The sequence below is a fragment of the Spodoptera frugiperda genome, chromosome 10 (assembly GCF_023101765.2).
Source record: "Spodoptera frugiperda isolate SF20-4 chromosome 10, AGI-APGP_CSIRO_Sfru_2.0, whole genome shotgun sequence".
Lineage (NCBI taxonomy): Eukaryota > Metazoa > Arthropoda > Insecta > Lepidoptera > Noctuidae > Spodoptera > Spodoptera frugiperda.
Genome location: NC_064221.1, coordinates 7,331,048 through 7,352,735, shown reverse-complemented (window position 1 = coordinate 7,352,735; position 21,688 = coordinate 7,331,048). Strand labels below are relative to the sequence as shown.

Genomic DNA, 21,688 nt, shown 5'->3' with positions numbered 1-21,688 from the left:
CACCGCCGCTCTCAGTTCTGCCTCGGTCACCTCCGGAACGATGTCGTCGTCGTCGTCGCTGTGGCCCGCATTGGGCACCGCAGGGGGCGGAGTCATGGATGGAGGGGTGAAACCCCTCCGAAGTTGGGGGAACAAGGCGCCAATTACCTCCTCCACAACTTCTGGCCGGAGACTCTGAGTGAGTGGGGGAGCCCAGGTGCGGAGCTTATCACGCACCATCCGGTAGGGGCGCCCCCATGGATCTCTGTTTAGAGTCTCCAGCATCTCTCGGCGAGCTTCCTCCTTAGCCCGCCAAATTTCCGCTTTGAGGGCGGCCTTTGCCGCCTTGTACCCCTCGTACAACTCCGCCTCTCTGACCTCCGCATCTGAAGGACGGATAGAAAAGGTACTTAAGATTTTGTTTGCGTAGAAGTTTACAAATAAATAGAATTTCGCATGAAATCTGAAATAGTACCAATGTGTATGACTACTATCATAAAAGACGAAGAGTACGAAAGCTGATTTAAAAAAAAACATAATAATGTGAGGTCGATTAAAAGGATTCAGAAGTACCTATTTGTTTCAAATATAAATGTCGTTAAAATGATTACGCAGTCATTACTGCGTCTAATCTAACTAGTGAATGTTTGTATAGCTACGTATTGTTTGTCCGGAAGAACAATCAAATATGCCTTCATTTCTATTTGATTAAAACTACATAAATTGGTCAACACTTTACATGACCACACGCGTCATCAGTTGTTTAGTCATCTGATTAAAAATATAACGTGAAATATTATGTCGAAAATGGTCTATTTCAACCCTATTAACGACAATTTTTTGGATAGAAGTTTTCAAAAAGCTATCTGTCCCTTTCAGTGTTTGCATCACGCGCTATTTCTGTCTCGTTTCTCCATAAAATACAATTGTGTTAGGGCTCACGGGCGGTGGTACTATATGTTTTCTTTCTTCGGCATTTCATGTCTTCTTCTGTACATGTATAAATACGTGGCGGTCATGTTTATGGCCAGTGTCAACAGTTTAGTCGACTTCTTCTTGTGGCTGAACCTCTGTTTTGCGTTTCTACCTTTCGTTATGTTTTACTGTATTAATATTATTCAAAGAAGAAATCATGTGAAAATAATTTTGAAGATTCAAAAAGCTTTTAGAATCGTCCATTATAAAGATTATAGGGAATGTATGTTGTGGAATTGGTTTGGTGTCTTCTGTCATGTGTTTTGGGTCATTCTTAGTATAGGAGTCCTGCAGGATATTTCTGTCGCAGCATCTTTCTATATAATGACTTATTTCGATGTTAATACTACATATGGGAATTCGTTGATTTTTTTAATAAGAAACGGAATGACTGCGTGGATAGCAGAAGTTGAATACCAGTGTAAAACTTGTTTGGAACTTGAAGAAAGAAAACGATGTGATCATTTTAGAAAATTGTTTCAAGCGTATGAGGATTTAATGGAAGCATATTGTCTCTTCAAGAAATTGTTTCAATTTCCGGTGAGTAAAGTAATTCTTGTTGATATAAATAAGTATTTCTTTCATGCTGTAATTGTACGTTCATGGGGTTGGTTAGTGCGCAGTGTTGACCAATAGATGGCATCTCATGTCTGTTACGCATTAAAGATTCTAGTTTTAGAATTTTTTTATGGATGTGAGGCACGAGAATTAACTCATCGGAAAACACCAGCGCAGTAAAGGACACAACTTACATAAAACGCACCGCACCAACACAGCAATTAAATTTAAACTTGAAATCGTATGTTGTATGATATATTATTTCATAACGTCAATACAAAAACGCGAAAGTGTGCGCTGTCGGCGTGCCGACTGCTAGCTTGCACCTCGCGGGCGCCGCACCGTAAGCACGCTGGCAGCTAGCGGTAGTCACAAGCCGTGCTGGAGGCGTGCTTGTTAAATGTGCTTTGACTTTAAGACGTTTGCCACAGGCTCTACTTATTAATCCTTGAAGGATTGGGGTTTACAATTGCACAGAAGTAAAATATGTTACTATCTCAATATATACAGGTAGGTGCCAATGCAACTTGTCTTTAGTCTCATGCATTAGGGGGTCTGATCACCAGTATAAATTTAACCTTCGAATAATAAAAAAATAATACTTTGACAAGAAAGGTCTTCTAGTAGTTGCAAGCAGAAAATAAGTGTTATAATACAGATATTTTCAATTTTCAGATATTATTTCTAGCACTGTACACATTCTTCCTGAGCTTGATGTATGTCCAAATTATAATAGAGCTGCGGGAATTGAAAGTATCACAATTTGGCATGGTAAGATTTTAATTATATATGTAAAATAAAACACTCAATTTGTAATGTTTATTAGAATACGTTGTTGGTTGAATTGTCGCAAGGGCGACATTTGGGTAAGCGGGCCCGAGTCTTTAACATCGATTTCCATGTTGGGATAAGAATCGCTAAGTTGCGTCTTTGGTCTAGTGGTCGCAAGTGCGACGGCCGCGGACAAGGGGTCTCAGGTTCAATTTCCAGTTTATGCGTGGAATAAAAAGTATCCTATCACCCAGGGCAGCTCATACTCCCGTCTGTATATTAAATTTCATCAAAATCTGTTCAGTAGTTTGTTGTTTGAACGCGGTAATCTCCGGAACTAAGAGTCCGATTTGAATAATTTATCAGATTAAGGTTATAAAACATCATGCTACGATCAATAAAAGGCGAGTATAACCGCGGGAAAGTAACCAGTTTACAACTCTAATATTAATAGTGTGATTTGTTTTTCTCCAGTTTCACATAAATGAAATGACAATACTTACCGTCGTGTGGCTCCTGAAGAATGTGTTCTACATCGTGATGTTCAGTACTAGCTGTGAAAAGTTCTACATGTCTGTCACTGACGCCAGGGATACTTGCTACAAGATGCTGAAGAGGTTCCAAAAGACAGGTGAGGATGACTAGTAATCTATAAAGATATTAATCTATAACAATACTTAATTAAAACAAATCAAAGTTTAAGAGTGGGAGCAATTACGTCATTTCTATGTGTAAAACGCACCTAGAAATTACGTCACGCGGTTTTGCTACTGGTGGTTAAGGCTCCAGAGATAGAAACCTCCTCACAATACGTGTCATTTCAAGGAGAACTGCCTTTTGTATCAGGTCCTTGATCCATCCGCTTAACACCAGCCTCCTACGTTGGTGGTTGAGACTTTTAGAGAACAGCACATTGTGGTGCCATATTTTTTTTTTATCTACAGCAGCAGTAAAGAACCTTTGCAAGAACGTTCTCCGGTCCCATCGCGCCACCTTCCACAAGATGACTGCGTGCTCCATCTTCACAGTAGACGCGGACCTAGCCCACGGGTTTGCTAGTCTAGAAGTAGAGTACATCGTTGTGTTACTGCAATTTGCTTTAACTAGGTTTAAGTTGGAATAAATATTTCTTTGGAAATGCAGTCTTTTTTTAAGATTTTCAATAGGTAAAGCAGTGAGTATATTTTTTTAAGAAAGGAATATTTTCCAATGACTACTTTCTGTGACACAGAGAGGGAGAGAGAGTAGTGACACTTCTCCCGCTTTGGGCGCGGCGAGATGGAGTGTCAGATTCTTACTGACTAACAACCACCCCGTTCCTACTCCTGCTTTTCTAGCTGAAGCTCCAGTAACCCGCTAAGCAGTCCGCAGTTCGGGACTCCAGGTAGTATTAGATACGCTTTTTTTTTCTACATAATTAATTACTTTCGACGATACTCGTATAATGATTCGCTTTACTATTAGTGAAGTTTTTCTAAGAATGTTTTGTACCGTAAACCGGGGTTACTTTGATCAATATTGAACTTTGAAGGTCCTTAACATTTATATTTGTGGGTGTAAAAAAAATACAAAAAAGTCTATTAATCGGTATTTTTAGTACTCTCGATTCCTGTAATAATAAGTAAAAAAATGTGTCGTGATATTGAGAAAAAATAAAAAAACTGTCTGATCAAAGTTATACGTAGAATGGGGTTACTTTGATACCCCCATTTTTTATTGCGTAACGACATAGTAACTCCAATTATAATTCCAATAAATTAAAAAAAAACAAAATCTACCAACGGGAAAAATAAATATTCACATTTTTGTCTTATGGGGTAACTTTGATCAAATAAAAGTCATCAGAGAAATTTAACATTTCTTTATTAAACATGTTGGTAACACAATTGTAGCTTAAAATCAGGTCTTATTTATTTATTTTCATTAAAAGTAAACAGGAACTTAGAAATAGTAAGTCTTCATACAATCAACAAAGTTAAAACCTATAAAATAATTAGTCTTCATAAAATCAACAATATAAAACCTATGCTAACAATTCTGCGATATCAATATCAAAAAAAAATTGGACACATTCAACATTACTATCATACTATGATGACTTGCAAAAGGCTTTGGTTTTGGCAGGTAGGCTAATATGTCACTTGTCTCAATTCGAGTTATATCATCACGAACCAATTTGAATTCTTTTTTATTTCCCAAGGATTTGAAACCTTCGAAGACCAGTGGGTCTGGATCGATAATACGACAAACATATTTGTAAGTTTTCTTGCCTCGTTGTGACCAAAACTTCACTAAAACAAATCTCATAACTTTGATCAATCTCACACCATATACCCTATCAATGACACCCCGCATTAAGCAAACTCGATTCATTGCATTGTTTTTGAGGTTAGAATATCAATAATCTCTGTATTGATTAATCGATGATAGGCACATAATGGAGTTTATCTAGAAATTTCATTACACCATCTTGTGTTTAAATACAGATGAAGTTTTGCAGCAAAATTATTTAGCTATTAATAGAGAATAACAATGTATTTATCTTTTTTAACTTAATTTGCGGGTGGATTCCCAGCGTGTTTTCAAAAAAGGATTTGACAGTTCTTCAGTTTTGCTAACCTAGAAAAAAAAACTACCATACGCGTTTCGTTTTACGCAATTCGTCATTTTATATGAAATGAAAGTTTCGATCAAAGTCACCCCGTGAATCAAAGTAACCCCGGTTTACCAGTATATCAAACATTTGGGTAACGGACTCCATATCTATCGTATATAATATAGTAAATAAAAGGAGGTATAAACACCGTATTTAATATAAAGCTCGTATTTAAACTATCTTTAAATATTTATATTCCACATTGGTGGTACCGTGGAACTGGTCGGTCTGTAGTTAGTCCTAGCTGCGACCTTCCACTGAGTCAGTCTATCCATACAGTGACATAATAGCGCAGCCTCTTGAAATTCACCAGCTAAAGACCTTCGGTTATTTTTGGGGATTACTGGTCCGAATTTTACCGGAATATCGTGGGCAGTGGACCCTGGTATCGTGTGAGTGTGGGTAGGTACACTCATTCTCAAATATTGACAGATGTTCTGGCATTGTTCTGGTATCTCGTCGCTGTTGGTTTCTAGAATATACTTCGCAGCTGTTTGATGATGGAGGAAGATGAAACAGCAGAGCACTGTGAACAGAGCGAGAGAGAGAGATATATAAAATGTGTGATCTTTTTTATGGCATAGTGCGGCAAACGAGCAGATGGTTTGCCTACGGACACTCGTAATACTGAAGATGTTAAAAGTGCATTGCCGTCTATTCAAGGATTAGGGACAGGGGGATTGGGGTTTGAGGATTAAGGATTTGGGATTGGGGATTGATGATTGGGGATTCAGATTTCGGATTGGGAATGGGGATGAAAGAGGCAGGATTGTGCCGTAGGAAACCTTACTCACACGGCACTATAACATTTTTGCATAATTTATGTCAACAGCTTGTGATAATCCAATGCTGGACTACGGGTCTCGTTTACATACTTACTAGATTCTAAAATTACTGCCGCACTCAGAGACATTTAATGATTACTCAAACTATTCCTTGGTAACGATTTTGTTTCGAAAACAATTGCATAAGACTGGGTTAAGTAACGATTAAATGACTCTGAGTACGACGGTTAATCCCAGTATTTTCACAATCACGCAGGTATTTTCTTTTGATAAGCCTTATGCAGCCCACAATTTTCATTTTTTTTACGCCTACCAGGCCTAAAAGTCATTTCAAAATTTTTATAGCAGAATTATATTAACAGTTGAAATACTTACGTGAAATAAAATTCATTATTGTATTTCTATTTTATTTCTGAAGGCTCAATGTGCTAACTCCAAAATTAAATGAGTTTGTGATAATTATATAAGATTTACTTCTAAATCCGTTGATTATTAATCCGTTGATTAGTAAGTAAATCTCCATTACTTTTTTAAATGTTTCCTTAATCTGTGTGCTGTTAAATTTGTCACACATAAAGGTGCCTTAACTCTTTAATGTTAATTTCGATTAATTTTAATACGCATTAAGAGCGTCTGCAAGTTCATGGACATCACTAATCCGATTTTAATGAAACTTGCTACTCTTACGCAATACCTAATAGGTATTCAATGTTTTAGAAGTTAAAACATTTTAGAAATACCCTTAAGAAGAGCGTATTTTAAGTTTGTATGGGACCTGTCATTCTTTGGCTCGTCTAAACCCCTTTTTTGGAAATGTTCTAGGGTTAATTTTCTGAAAAGGGCGAAGGGTTTAACATTTAAATTTACCAACTGGGTCTGGGAGGTAAAACCTAGTTAGCAACTTCACGCCTTTTATCCCCGGAGGCGTAGGCAGAGGTGCTCAATACGACACGTAATGGCGCTATACAATGTACATCCACTTTTCACCATTTGTGTTATAAGTTCCATGTAATAGGGGGAGGTGAAACCTAGTTGTTGTATGCATGTGATGGTTGGAGTCCAGCATTATTTTTGAGGGGGAAAAATCATCCAATGACTTCTCCCGCCATGGGTGAGGCGAGATAATGTCAGACTCGTTCTGACGAAGGAGCCCACCTGATTTATGCAGCTAGTACTGGTTGAGTGTGACTTTCAAAACTGAGAGTTTCATATGTCCATCTCACTGTTTATCCACATTTTTTGGGAAAACTGTACCTTGGGAACAAGTGTGGGAGAGCCATGCTTCGGCACTAATGGGCCGGCTCGACCGGAGTGATACCACGGTTTCACAGAAAACCGACGTGAAACAACGCGTTGCGTTGTGTTTCGTTGTATGAGTGAGGTTACCGGAGGCCCAATTCCCCCCTTCCCAATCTTCCCCATCCACGATTCCCGTACAACAATCCTTAAATGCCTAACTCCCAAAAAGCCGGCAACGCACTTGTAACGCCTCTGGTGTTTCAAGTGTCCATGGGCTGCGTCGATTGCTTACCATCAGGTAATACGTGTGCTCAATTACCGGTGTGTTTCATAAAAAAAAATGACGCAATTAAACCGTTTCTGATTCAGTACCCTGGGGACGAGTGGTTCTCATGTGGCTACTGTATCTGCTTCCTATCAGATGATCCTGATCCTATGTTCTTACCACCACTATTTATATACATATAATAAATATTTATTGATCACTTGAAGAGTTATTCTAGATGCGCGGGGATTGAACCCAACATTCCTAGTACCTTCATATAGGAACATAACTTCTTCTTAGTTCTTTTAGAACTGTTTTGGGTTGGACTGTTTATTCAAATAAAGAGCGCACTCCTTTTTAAGGCGGCAACGAACCGGTGACTAGTCAGGTGTTGTGCAGGTGTCCATGGCCGGCGCTGATCGCTTACCATTAGGTAAAGCTGTGTCAAATAAAGATTTTTTTTATCTTTATTTATTTACAGGGTTTTTCTTAAAAGAAAACGACACCCCGATTATTGAAGACAGAATAACAAAAACAGACACTTATAATAGACTTGGGATTAAGTTAACCTACCCGCAACCTAGTACCCACAATAATTTTTTTTTTTTTTTTTTTGATATTTCTGCACTATGGCAATCTGTTCGAAAACAATAAGCCACTTGTTTGGTTGGAGCTACGCGTCCTGATTATTTTATTGTTTTCTTCGAGGGCCAATCAATTGCTGAACTATCCAGCAAACCCTCCTTTTGGCTCAGTTTACAAATCTTTGGGCGAGTCTGGGAATGCCTTGTCTCTTTAGTCGGCTATAATGTAGTCCACCCTCTCCACTTAAGGCCTGTGCGAGTTCGTTTGCATGGGTTGCTAATTTTTTTTGGTATTTTTGGCTTGCCTGGACTATTTCCTCACGAACAGTGTTTATGCCTAGGTCGAGATACATGTATTTGTTGCTAATACATTGGGGTATCCTGAATATCATTCTCAGCACTTTACTTTGGAATCTTTCCAGTATGTCGATGTTACTCCTACTAGCTGTTCCCCATAGCTGTATTCCATAAGTCCAGACAGGTTTCAAAATGGCTTTATATACTAAGATTTTGCTGGTGGTATTGAGTTGCGAGCTTCGTCCAATTAACCAGTGAAGACTACGAAGTTTCGTATCTAATTGTTTTCTTTTAGCCCAGATGTGCTTCTGCCATGTGAGCCTTCTATCCAGGTTCATTCCCAGGTACTTTGCATTATCTGTTTGAGGTATTTCTTTGTCATTGAGCTTAATCGGTGGACAAGTGCCTCTCCTAAGAGTAAAGGTAACATGGGCAGATTTGGTTTCGTTTGCTTTGATCCTCCATTGCTTAAGCCATGATTCTACTTTATTAAGATGACTTTGCAGGGTATGTGATGCAGTTACTGGGTCATTATCAGTAGACAGCAAGGCAGTGTCATCAGCATACGTCGCTGTAATCGTTTGATCATCAGTTGGAATATCTGAAGTGAAGATGAGGTATAGGATAGGTCCCAGTATGCTACCTTGGGGGACACCCGATTTGATTTCGTAGAGCTCAGAGCTGTCATCATTACATTTTACTTGGAAACTTCGCTTATCTAGGTAGGACTTTAGTATCTGAAGGAAACAGTGTGGCAGTATCTTTTTGATTTTATAGATAAGACCCTCATGCCAAACCTTGTCGAAAGCTTGGCTGATATCTAAGAACACTGCAGAGCAGTATAGTTTGTTTTCCAGACATCTACCAATAGTGTCGATGATACGGTGAACTTGTTCGATTGTTCCATGACTTTCACGAAATCCGAATTGATGCTGTGGTAATATGGTGTTTAAGTGTACTTTCATTCTATTAAGTAGTATCCGTTCAAACAGTTTTCCGATGACTGGGAGCAGGCTGATAGGTCTGTATGAGTTTGTTTGTTCCAGAGGTTTACCAGGTTTGGGAATCATTATTATCTGTGCTATCTTCCACTGTCCAGGAAAGAATTCAAATCTTAGGGAAGCATTGAATATGTGGACAAGTTTCATTACTGCCTTGTACGGTAATTTCTTTAAAAGTGTTGCATCTATGTAATCATACCCGGGCGCTTTCCCTTCCTTCAGCTTTTTTATTTCTTGGAAAATTTCCTTAGGGCTAGTACTTCGTAATGGTGAGCACATTTGATTTGGTGATTCCAAGTAGTTTATTACTTCTTCTGTATGTTTGTGACAGCTCTCTGGGTGTGGATTGAAAACATTGCTCAAGTGTTCGGCAAACGTTGTTGCTTTTTCTTGATCAGACCTAGCCCATCCTCCTTTATTATTGTTGACGGCAGGTATATGTGTTTTTGGGCGCTTCATGTTTTTGGTGACCTTCCACAGCGAATAGTTTGTGTCTACTGTCGGATCTAGATTTGAAAGCATGTTTTGGATTTTGTCGTTCTCTTCGTTGTTGATGAGTTTTTTAAGCTCATCAGAGAATTTATTAAATGCAGTTTTATCATTAGGGTATCCTGTATTTTGCCAAACCTTTCTCAATTGTCGCCTTGTCTTGATTTTTTCCTTTATTTCCTTTGGATAGCTGTTATTTTTAGGTGGCTGACCCTTTCGTTTAGTGGTCGCTAAGCAGGCTGCTCTATGTATAAGCATGTTGAGTTTCTCTATCTCGTCTTCTATGGCTTCATTTGTGTCGATTTTGGCTTTAAGATTGATTTCGGATTCGATTATATCTCTGTATTTTTCCCAGTTCGTAGTCTTAGTGTTATATATTTTTAAAGGAGGCTCTACCAATTGAATTGTAGAGTTAACGTTCAAGATTACAGGAGTATGATCTGAGGTGAGATCAGTACAAGATTCTATTGTTATGTAGTTGCCGTCCATGTTCTTTGTTATAAAAAAGTCCAGCAAGTCAGGTATTCTATCTTTATCTGTAGGCCAGTAAGTGGGTTCGCCCCCAGACCAGTAATCCAGTTTCATGTCCTGTGTTACCATATGTAATTGTCGTCCTCTTGTAGTGGTCAACCTGGAGCCCCAATGCAGATGTTTTGCATTCCAGTCTCCAGCACTTATGAATCTTATACCAAGTGTGGAGAAGTAGTCCTTGTAATCTTGAACAGTGATTGTATGCCTCGGGGGACAGTAGACAGCAGAGAAAACTGTTTCAATGTGTTTTTCTAGGACAACTATGGTCGTGGCCTGAATTTTCTCTGAGCGATATTCTTCCATCGAATAGTGTTTGATATTATTTTTAATGATAACCGCACTTCCTCCGTGGCTGTTTCCGGAGGGGTGGTTTGTTGTATAGATTTTATATTTATTAAAAGTTATGTGAGACTTGGAGGTGAACCTAGTTTCTGAGACTAGCGCTATGTCGATCTTCTCCGTTTCAAGGAAAATTTCCAGTTCTTGACGTCTCTCCGTCAAGCCATTGGCGTTCCAAGTAACTACTCGGAGGTTCTGTATCATTTTTTTAAAAGGCTACTGACTAACTGGACCACGCGGTCCAACATTTTGTCCATCATTTTTTCCATTATTGCAAACATTGTATGCTGTAGGTTTTCTAGCATAGTCTCCATGATATTAGTGGAATTATTGAAATCGTTGTTTGTCGTGTTATATTGGGTGTTATTTTTTTGTGCAGGTAGAGTTTGTTGTCCAGTTTTAGTAATTTCAGCGTAGGTTTTGCTTGAATTTGTTTGTTTAAATTGATATTGTGATTTGGGATTATCTGTTTTGTTATTGTCAAGGCTCTTTGTTAGTTGTTTTGGTTGTGGTTTAGAAGCAACTTTTAGGATTCTTTCTTTATATTGCTTGTAGATTTTGCATCCCTTGTAGCTGGCAGGGTGTTTTTCATTGCAATTTGCACAGGTAGCCTCAGTGTCAGGTTTTTTTATACATTGTGTTGTAGAATGTTCATTACCACATTTGACACAACGATAAGGTCTGAAACATTGATTTTTTGTATGGCCGAATCTTTGGCATCTTTTACATTGTATAATTTCTTTTTTTTATAAGGTGCTTCGATTGTGATTTTCATTTGGTTTAAATATCTGACGTCAAATATTTCTTTATTGTTTTGCTGTGGCTCCAGGTCTACATAGAATATAGGAAGTGGTTCCTTGGTAGATCTATGTCTAATGCTGACTATTTGTCTTACTTTATGCCCTAAGTGTTCCAGTTCTCTGGTTATTGCTGTTGTATCCTCTGAAGCGTGAAGCCCACGTAAAACCACTCTGTAAGCTTTTTCGCTTTTTAACTGGTAGGTGTAGTGCGAAACATTGTTAGCGATGAAATGTTCTCTAATAGTTTTGTATGTTTGGATGTCTTTTGGCATGACTTTAATAATGTGTCCAGATCTGAGTTTGGTCATGGTATAAAGATCATTGTCTAAAATTGTGTTAAGTACTTCTTTTAGGGATGCAATGTTGATGACGCCTGTAACAAATATAGGCTCGGGTTTAGGAACATAAACTCTTTCCTGTTTGTTGGTTTCCTGAGCATGCATAGTATCATTCAGTAACTCGAATCTGTTTTGAGTTGGTATAGCGAATTGAGAAATATTCTTCTGTTTTTTGTTTGTGTTGTTTATTGGACTGGTTTCTTTCCTTTTTTTCGGTTTATCTCTCTGCCACTCATTTTTGTTTGTATCTTCCTGATCACTAGAGTCTGTTTGGGTTACCATTATCTGTTTGATAGGTTCTGAATGGTTAACTACAGGATTTTCATTTTCTGTAGGTATTGCACCGAGGGAGTTGCTTCTTGTTCGTTCAAACATGTTGCGATTAAGTGTTTGTTGTATTAAATTGTGTGTTTTATTTGTGTTAGGGGTTTTTATATTTTGAAAATTATCCATTTGATTCCCACGAGTATGGACGAAAACAGGTCGCTCACAGGGTGACGCCATTCCTGTGAGAAGGCTATATACAGTGATGTTCGCCAGGTACACCAAGGTTGGCGCTAGAAACTTGCCTCCCGCAAGCCATGCATCCTCTCGGCGCGTATCCCACCTTAGGATTAGGGTGACTTTTTATGGAGGTTTTCTACCTCTTGGTCCGGGCAATTAAGCCAAGACCCCCGCTTCTATGATAGACTGACGGGTCGTGAAGGTCATTTCCTACCTTCATCTGATTAGACTTGTTAGGTCTACCGTTGTCAGGTTAATTAACCGTCGCCCGATACTCGACGTTGACCTTTTTACAGCTGGTGGGGTCTCTTCTCCTCAACCAACCCTCCTCCTTTCACATACGGGCTTGGGACCGTCAATGGCGGAGTTTAACACAATACAATACAATAAAAATAAAGATATATTATTTAAAAAAAACCCTCAATAGAGTAACAAACAACCTCATTAAAAAATCATATGATTTATTTAAGAATGTATTAAAGGTCATAATATATTTATTTTTATTCTAAAATTACATTTATAATAATTTTCAAACATATAAAAATAGAAGCCGACCAGTAGCGGAAGCATGATTATAATATATCTTATATGTTATACATTATTCTTATCTTCCTTCTCCCATAACATGTATGGTCGTATGCGTATCAAATGTGCATTACTTGTAAGAATTTTTATGCTCTCCGGATCAACGTTGCTGAATACATGCTCAATAGGATTAGGGTTGACTTGATAGGTTGACCGCTGCCAGTCTTCGGGCCAATTGCGAGGGTTCTGTTTTGACCAGGTAACGTCACGCGTGAACACAGTCCTATCACTGTTGTAATCTTGCAAGTTGATGTCATCGGTGCGACGTGAGCGATGGTATGGTGAGTCATACCTATCCCTCCATGTTCGTGAATGTGCAGGATGGTAGAGCATCAGGAATAAGGTAATGACTGAAATAAATGTATAGTTAAATATCATCATCATTATATTAATTATATGACGTACACGGCTGAATAAGGCCCAATGACTTCCAGATTAACCGATTAGAAGCGGAAGCGAACTGCATTTTCGAGAGGTTAAAATCTTCCAATGACTTTTCCCGCTTTGCGTGAGGTGAGGCAAATTATTGCGTGTCAGACTCTTACTGACTAAAAGTTACCCCGTTAAAACCACACCCAAGGTACCACCAACAAGAGTGGGTGATTCGAGTAGTAGTTACGGTAACACGCTGATCCGTCGTCGTCCGCAGCTCCAGGAAGCGGCCTGCATCCAGCAGTTTCCTGCGATCTTTACCAAGCTGTAGCTAACAAGATGTCATGGTTTACCATGCTCCCTTCACAACATTGATTCAGTGTATTAAAAAAATTAAAACTTTTTTTTTATGTTAAATGGGCCGACGTTTTACCGTTATCTCGCCTGATGTTAAGTGATGATGCGGCCTACGATGGAGCACGTCTGCCCGTAAGCAATCTATTCACTTGGGCTTTGAAGACACCCAGGTTATACCCATCAGGAAACACAGACTCCGGCAAGGAGTTCCACTCCCTGGTAGTTCGCACAAGGAAGCTTGAAGCGAAGCGCTTCGTGCGAGTGGGTGGGATATCCACCATGAAACGGTGACAATTTGACTTCCATGAAGCGGCTATCAACAATCGACTTTATCGTTACGGAATAAGATTTTATTTAAATCAATCAATGATACGTACGTGGTATTATAATATTCATGGTTGAAATGTCCGTCAATACATATGTATAATTATGCGAGAGTTTCATTGACCGGCACCGTTCTTTTATACTGACTGTTGTAGGCGTTCGTTCTAAAGTGCTATGCAGACTGACTTCAATTTAACTACGTAATTTTTAATTTTCTTAATGGTATCATCCTCATTACCAACGGCCGGTCATCGAGGCTACTACTGATATGGCAGGAGTTGGGACGGTGTTGTTTTCAGTCATTAGAATCTGACGGGAGTGTCAGATTGTAATGACAAAACTGATGGACAAACAGTGAAACATATGAAACTCACTTTTCTTCTTCTCTAATACATCTACTGATTTGTTTCGTTGCGGGATCCAAGACAGTCATTAATGTCTCTGGGACGCGCCGGACTTCAATGTTCCGGTGTTTTCATGGTTGTATCTACTGTAGATCCTGGCTTACAGGAGTTGCAGCGGTAAGGGAGGCTGTGGCGGGTTTGTCCCATAAAAAAAAACTTCTGAAAGTCACACTCAGTATTTCCTGCATAAAGCAGCTGGGCTCATCCGCCAGTAAGAGGCTGACACTCCCTCTCGCCTCACCCAAGGCGGGAGAAGTCATTGGATGATTTTCCATCTCAAAAAGCTCCTTGAATGTGTCTGGTGATGTGTTTAGCCTAAATACTTCACCTATATGCATAAGGTTTTAGAATTAATATTTTTAATCACAATAGTTTATTCAATTATAATATCATGTCCTTATAATCACCGTTTAATTAGCTAAAATAGGTATAGCTAATTTTACGGGTTTTAACTTAATATTAATCATAACTTTCGTGAGACACACTAAATTAATTATTATGTTATTCGGCTTACTCGCGTATTTAAATACCCTGTGTCGCGGAATCCTGCTCATGAATATGAGCCTCTAGCATGGCTTGAAACTAGTTGAGTTGGTCGTCAAATAGTAACGTGAGGAAGACGAAAAACAGAAAAATTAATTTAATATTAATCAAACAGTTGCAATTACTTTGATTGTACCAACTCTTGCGTTTGATAAAACATTGGTTAGAGGTGTTATGAGTTGAAAAAAAAAATCTATAGTATATACTAACTTTGTCAGTCTACTTACTACTATTTTTTTCAGTCAGTATAATTTTTTTTTGATCCATCCAGCAGATGGTAAGCAATCGGCCAGCCATAGAAACCTTTAATACCAAAGAGTTGCAAGTGCGTAAAGATCATTTTATGCAATCGACTCTTTGAAGATCTCAGCGCTTTCATCATCCATTTTGCTTATACGCCTACATGCGTAATCGTCGCATTGTCCTGACGTATTCATACATATGTACCTTAACATTATCAATTGGGCTGGCATCATCGCTTTGCATTACAATCTTTTTTTTTCTAAAAAAAATAATCACTATGTATATCTAATGTTCTAAATTCAAAGAGTAGGTACTAAATTCAATTTCGCGCAGGTTTGTAGAATTTATTTAAGGATTTCTTTTATGAAATGATTTATTCAAGACAGGCATCAATTACTATTTCGTTGAAATGTGTGTGATTTCATCACTTAGATTAATAGTAATAAATTCGGAGAAAGTTTTATTCACTAATATCTAGAAAAAATAGCTGCTAATAAAAAATAGTAATTTTGTTTAATGTATAATAAGACCAAACATTAGTTATTATTCAGTTTTTTTATTAAGAGTTACAATAATTATACATTTCCTTAAATAAAAAAAACATTTTTGCTTTAAAAAAAACAAGTTCCTATAAATAGGTACTTATTTCATCTTCGAATGAGTGAATGAAACAGATATACACGTCTGAGCCGAGAGTGAGAGTGACGGAAAACAATAGAACATTGGAAGCATGCTAGCAGTTTGTGGATCACACAAAGGATTCGGGGTCGCTAGGGTAGTGGGGCAGAATTACCCTGAATTTGGGGTAAAAATTATTGATGATTTGGAACATTAATATTTAGAAAGATACATTTGAAAATATAGTTTTGATATAAAATACGTGTAGACATCTTGTAGATGTCAACTGATTTGTTGGACAAACTTGATATCAGAGAAAACTGAATGCAAGTCTCATCTAGTCGACTACACTGGAAGTCATTAGGGGAGGCCTATTTTCAGCAGTGGACGAAGTTTTTAAAGGTAATTTTCAAAAATGAATACTGCTCATTTGGGTTTTAAAACATATATCTAGATTTGAATCGAATACAGCTTATTTATTCTTACTCTTGATTAAATCTAAAACTGAATACATAACGTAATAAATAAATACTTAATTATGTATGTATAATGATATGAAATACTTATTTTAACACAAAAAAATTCAAATCAATGTACTCTCACAACCACATTTACAAAAGAGCAAATCTAAACAACCAAAATGAAAAACAAACACAAACAAAATAAAAAATAAATAAAATACAGACAGGGAAAATTCGAAATAATTTTCCTTACGGAGCAACACTGAGCTGAAACACCACCGGGAATCGGGAGCTTGCCCGAGCGTGTTTCAGTCGGTCGCGGGAGCTCGGCCTTGCCACTCGGCCCGAGCAATCGATTCTACAATCGGAACAATCGAATTAAAATCGAACACCTAATTCTCTAACACACAACATCAATAAAATAACATTCTTCCAATAATTGAAAGTACAGCTAGTAGTGTTTCGTGTTTTGGAAATGAATGTAGATTGTGCAGTACAGGATATTCGAGTGAAACAGGGATATTATTAAAAATAGGCTGTTTTCACACTGTTTTTGTGAGGGCGAATCCAGGTGAGTTCCCCATTTATTATTTATAGAAGCATTTTCTTCTTTCTGTGTACAAATTGCCTTGGGATCCTGTTTTTGCATGATGTCTGTTGTTTTAGATAGAACGAAAAAACGAGCACATGTTTAATAGTCAATACAAACTATAAGGGTAGGTACCTAGCTTGTTATTTTTCTTTTCCTAGCATAGAAATAGTGCGGTAGTAGGTCTATTGTATTGTTATGACTATAATGAAATGTTCCCTTAAGAGTTGTTAGGTTAAAAAATATAATTATTTCCAATTGTTCAATGTTGATAATTGTTTTCATCGAATTATGTTAAATGGAAGATTTTTTTGGCTACTTACGGTTCCTATAATATACATAATATTCAATTACTGTTGATGCAAGTATTATTAATAATCAAGCGGAATGTGCGGTGGTTTTATTAGTTCTTAGAAAATATGAACGATAATTATGATTTATGTACTGGACTTCGTAATAGATGGTATTTTTGTCCATTCAAAAATTCGTTATTTTCCGTGACTACACTCACACATTCACAGCTTATTTTTCTGTATGCAGTTTTTAAATACGAAGGTAGTTCATAAAAAGAAACATAAGTACCAGGGTGGCAGAAATTATGAGATCTCAAAGCTCAAAGCGTGCTCGTGTACGGTGTGCGAGCGTAATTGCTTCCTGTGGGGAAACTCGGCGTGTGAAGAACGACCTCTCTCCACCCTGTTGCTACCAGGCTGCCATAAATTCGAGGGAGATGTAATTAAGCCAGCTATACTCAAACGTCATCGGGCTTGGAGCATGTTCCTTTGCGTTCCATTTTTGATTTGATTATATCGTTAAATTCGGCCAAGTGGTGTTTGTACTTGGGAATGTGAGTTTTAGTGACTTTTATATTTGGCTGTGTTATTAGCGCAGCGATCGAAAGCGTCACTTTCACGAAAATGTTTACTTTCAATGATTTTCCTGTATCGTTGGAAGTGGGGACCGAATTCGGTAGTTTCCTTAATGGAAAACGAAAGATTGCGATATTTCAATAGATATAATAAAATACACACACACTTCCAATACGGTACCTAATTAATTTGAATACAAACTCCTTTACCTAATTATTATAAAAAAAAAAATGTTTTGAAGTTCTTGCTAATTAATTTTAAAAGAAGAACAACATTCTGAATTGAAATTAATATTTCTTAAACTACATATTATGGGGCTAGTCTTGGTAATCGATTATTATGATCGATTATAAATCTTTCCTTGAGTTACTCGATTCGCGCTAAGCCTTCTTTGCTTCGATCTTTCACCCTGTCTGCTAATCCTGAAGGCAAATAAATTTGGCAAACCGTTTATTGTAGAGCATATTCTTGGTCGTAGTTCAGCAGTGGACTGTCACTGTCAGGGCTGTTGATACTATTATCGATCGATACAAACGTCTAATTGCTGTAGACTATTACTAGAAGTATTAATGATAGTGTTACGCTTGTGTGACATGACTGTGTGCTAGTATTTATGTGTGCGTGTTACGAACGAACAAGTGCGATTACCAGTAGGTACATCAAATTTCCTGTGGGTAAAAGATTTTCAATTTTATTACGAATGCTATAAAGTTGATATTCTATTTAAGAATATGATAGATATTGTACCGATTTTAGTCTTCATATTTGAAAATCATACTTTTGCCTTTTCACTAGAACTTTGTTATTGTTGTGGAACATGAAGTAGAACTTATTATAACTTTGTACATAGATAAGTACATGTAGCCTAGTGATTTAGTTCGTAATACATTCGTTCATACATTGCTTAATAGTAATCAGTGGTATGTAGCAATTCCTAAAGAAATAACGAGAATTAGCCACTTAGTACTCTCCTATTGGAGATTCCTATCCTTATATATCCTTGTTACATATCCTCCTGCGAAGAAGGAAATATCCTTTAAAGAATTTATGTACAATATTGTTTCCTTCTGTGGCCAGCAGTTTCAACTGACACAATATTAGTGAAGAGATATCTATCACCACAGTTTAAGAATTTTACCTCTTACAGAACATATCAGTTTTTAAACTGACATGGTTATTAATATAACACTATCTAGATGGTTATTATCACTATTAGAACTTGAGACGGGATATTTACCATGTTTATTTATGTCTACGAGTTTCCGATATTTCGGCACTGTTGCAAGCGCCATGATCCTGAATAAACTGACCCTGATCCGTGATCATGGCTCTCACAAAACATGTTTACAACTGGTTGCAAGTAAAAATAACATGAGGTTTGCAACTAGTGAAGTTTTTACGATACTTACAGAGGTACTCGAAAAAGCAATAAAACTTGACTCCCAGTCACTTTAATAGGGTAACATGAGATAAAGGAGGTCGGTTATTTTTCTCAGTTACTTGCATTGCAAAATAAGTTATATAAGTGTTGTTAGTAGGTAGTGTTTCCTTTAATTGACTCATGAATATTTTTTTTTTGTTTTAATGCAGGACCTAGTTCTTAGATTTTTGGTGTGTGATAGATACATTTCAAAAACTATTTATGTTGTTTTAAAGTATAAACCTAATTTCTTAAGTATATCCTTATTTACCAGCAGGCTGTTTGCTTTTTTCTTATAAAATTTCCAAAATTGAATACTATTCTGAATTCAAGTGGCCACTAGCGACAAAGTATGAATAACTTGGCAGCCACTGACGCAAACATTATAAATAACTTTCGTCTGGACTTTCCAAGGGCGGTTTATTTTAAACACAACTACCTTAAAAGGTTCTTGACAGTTTTTAACAAAGCCTATGTTATTTAAGAGGTTTACGAATTTTAGATTAGTAGGTAGTTAGTTCTACAAAAATCTTTTAGTTTGTTCAATACAGTAATTTAAAGCAGAATACTAGGAGATCATGAATCAATAGTAGTGGAAACGATTAAACCTTCAATCTCGTTTCATAACCAAAGATAAACATCACACCGCACAAACGTAAGCTAGATATTTTTATTACATTTGTGTCAGAACATCGTGCCTCATAAAATGGACGATATTTCTTCTTTCATAGTCCATCGGGTTTTGGGTTCTTACAGTTTTATTAAATTTGACCGCGGCCCTTGTGGCAGGCTCTTAAGTATTGTTGTTTTCCTGGTACACGGCGACGGCACGAGGCGGTCAAATGATTATTTGAGAGGTTTTACTTTTTGTCATAATTTCTTTTTGTTAGAAATTTAAAATTATTTTTATTTGTCTTTTGAATTAGTATCGTCACAGTGTAGTGTTTCATTGAGGTAGAGTTTAGAACAAATTTTAAGCACATACGCTTTTCTACTCATGTGCACAAACTGCGTATATAAGCTGGTAACCCGTTACCTGATGGTAACCGGTAATATAAGAAATAGTACGCAAAAGCTTAATTTGCGTACTATAAATAAAAGGACTTTTCCAAATTCAGAAACAGCTAGTTTCAGATTACGACCGGTGTTTGGCAACGAGGACTATCGTTTTTCTACCCCCAGATGTTGATAATGTAGTGCGAGCTTCTGTTTGTTCTATGTTGTCCTAGTTGTCAAAAAATTAATATCCGATGGTTCGAATTTAGTTAATTCTCTAATGGACAGCAACATTAATTCCGACGTTTTTACTAGAAGAAAAGTTAAAGTATTATAAAGCACGCCTTTCCTTATTCTTGCTAGAACCTAAACATTGCCTTATACGGAAAATGTCTTCTATTTTATGTATTCCCAGTATTTTTAATACAATACACGTTCTTGATAGGACAGTATGGCCGAATCATCGACGATAAATTGGTCGTTCCAACCTCTTGAGATATCGTAAATTGTCCCAACAAACAGATTTGAAGGGACTCTTGAGATTTGTACGGATAGATAGATCGACAATAAGATTTTGGTGATTAGATTTTGATGGTCCTCGAATTGGTCGCTCGATGTTCCAAGTGGACTCTCGTTTTTTATGTTTTCCTGGTAGCTGATGATTAATATTTCATTATATTTTTGAAATATGGGATACCATCACGATTTAATCATCATTTATTTAATAATATGCTTATCCAAAATTTATTAGAAACGTGTGTATAATACTCATCCCTCTACTTACTTGTTCTTTCGAAAAGTAATTCAATTAATTGAACCCAAGACCTTTCAAGTCTCAAGTGTGTTAATCAATCAAAAAACAAAGTGTACGTAGGTTTAGATTAGGTCAGTACTTTTTCTACTCTTAATAAAAATGTCAGAACAAATCAATGTTTGTAGAAAAAACAATCAAATAATGGGTTAGACATATTATTAAGAAATTTCTTTTTAAACACAAGTATAACATACATATTAGATTATGTTATACAGGAGAGACCCAAACGCCGATAGATAGTTCAATCAAACACACAAATTCAGCGATTCACATACCCTTTTCGAATGCGCTAGGGACCACTCCAAAAGCAGGCACTCCATTCAATTAATACTCCGCGTCAGACCTGCTTTGCATGCGCAAAAGATTGAATTAATTCAAGTCATGCATGTTCTGTGGGCATACTGGTTTACATACAGCAAGGGGTAGGAAATTGATTGGTACATCCATTCATTAGTGACTCTGTTTTATTGTGAGATTGTTCCTTAAATTGTAATTTAGAACAATAGCGCTTTGTCCCAAGCTTTTGCAAAGCAGAAGCTTTTCACATAAGAAACTGAATGAAGAGAAGAAATTATATGTTTGTCAACGCACTCACGACATAGATAGAAGATCCTAGTGTGGCGTAACTTTTTTAAAGTATTTAATATAAAAATTAGCTTAAAAAATTAAATGGGTTTTGAAGAATCGGTAAGACGTAAATAATACTTTTGGTATTGCAGGCTTTCCCATAGGAGATAGCAAATGCTTTCCATCAGATGGCCATGTAAAGTTGTGTACTCATAGTATTACAGAAAAAAAAGTATTCACCTGGTCATACAAGCACTTACAACTACTTCGCACCTATGTGCTCCTGGTATATTTAAGTAAACGCCTACCTACGTATTAATATTGTAGTATAACCTTTTCGACGTGTAACGTAGGTAAATACATATACCGTATAGATGTAGGTAGAATGTATATGTTTGTTCAAAAGCCGGTTAGG

General features: G+C 37.1%; 2 protein-coding genes and 1 long non-coding RNA gene across 6 annotated transcripts in view; 2 read left to right on the top strand and 1 right to left on the bottom strand.

Moving 5' to 3' along the window:
* The first annotated feature begins 1,341 nt into the window (after positions 1-1,341).
* On the top strand, positions 1,342-3,406 carry LOC118277271 (uncharacterized). The gene is made up of 4 exons (XM_035595994.2): positions 1,342-1,494; positions 2,188-2,283; positions 2,758-2,914; positions 3,228-3,406. The coding sequence occupies exons 1-4, from the start codon at positions 1,342-1,344 to the stop codon at positions 3,404-3,406; spliced, it is 585 nt and encodes a 194-aa protein (XP_035451887.2).
* A 1,668-nt stretch (positions 3,407-5,074) lies between these two features.
* Positions 5,075-6,215, bottom strand: LOC118277539 (uncharacterized). Its single transcript, XR_007705702.1, has 2 exons — positions 6,100-6,215; positions 5,075-5,465 (listed from the first exon to the last, which is right to left on the bottom strand). It is a non-coding gene; the product is annotated as an uncharacterized LOC118277539 (long non-coding RNA).
* A 10,111-nt stretch (positions 6,216-16,326) lies between these two features.
* The window catches only part of LOC118277061 (inactive dipeptidyl peptidase 10), a 183,826-nt gene continuing 178,464 nt past the window's right edge, over positions 16,327-21,688 (top strand). For 2 of the 4 annotated variants that reach the window (XM_050696446.1, XM_050696445.1), the window contains exon 1: positions 16,338-16,589. The gene's annotated coding sequence lies outside the window, so the exon portion shown is untranslated. Of the gene's footprint in view, positions 16,590-21,688 lie in introns of all 4 variants that reach the window. The other 2 variants (XM_050696444.1, XM_050696447.1) reach the window with 2 other exon arrangements.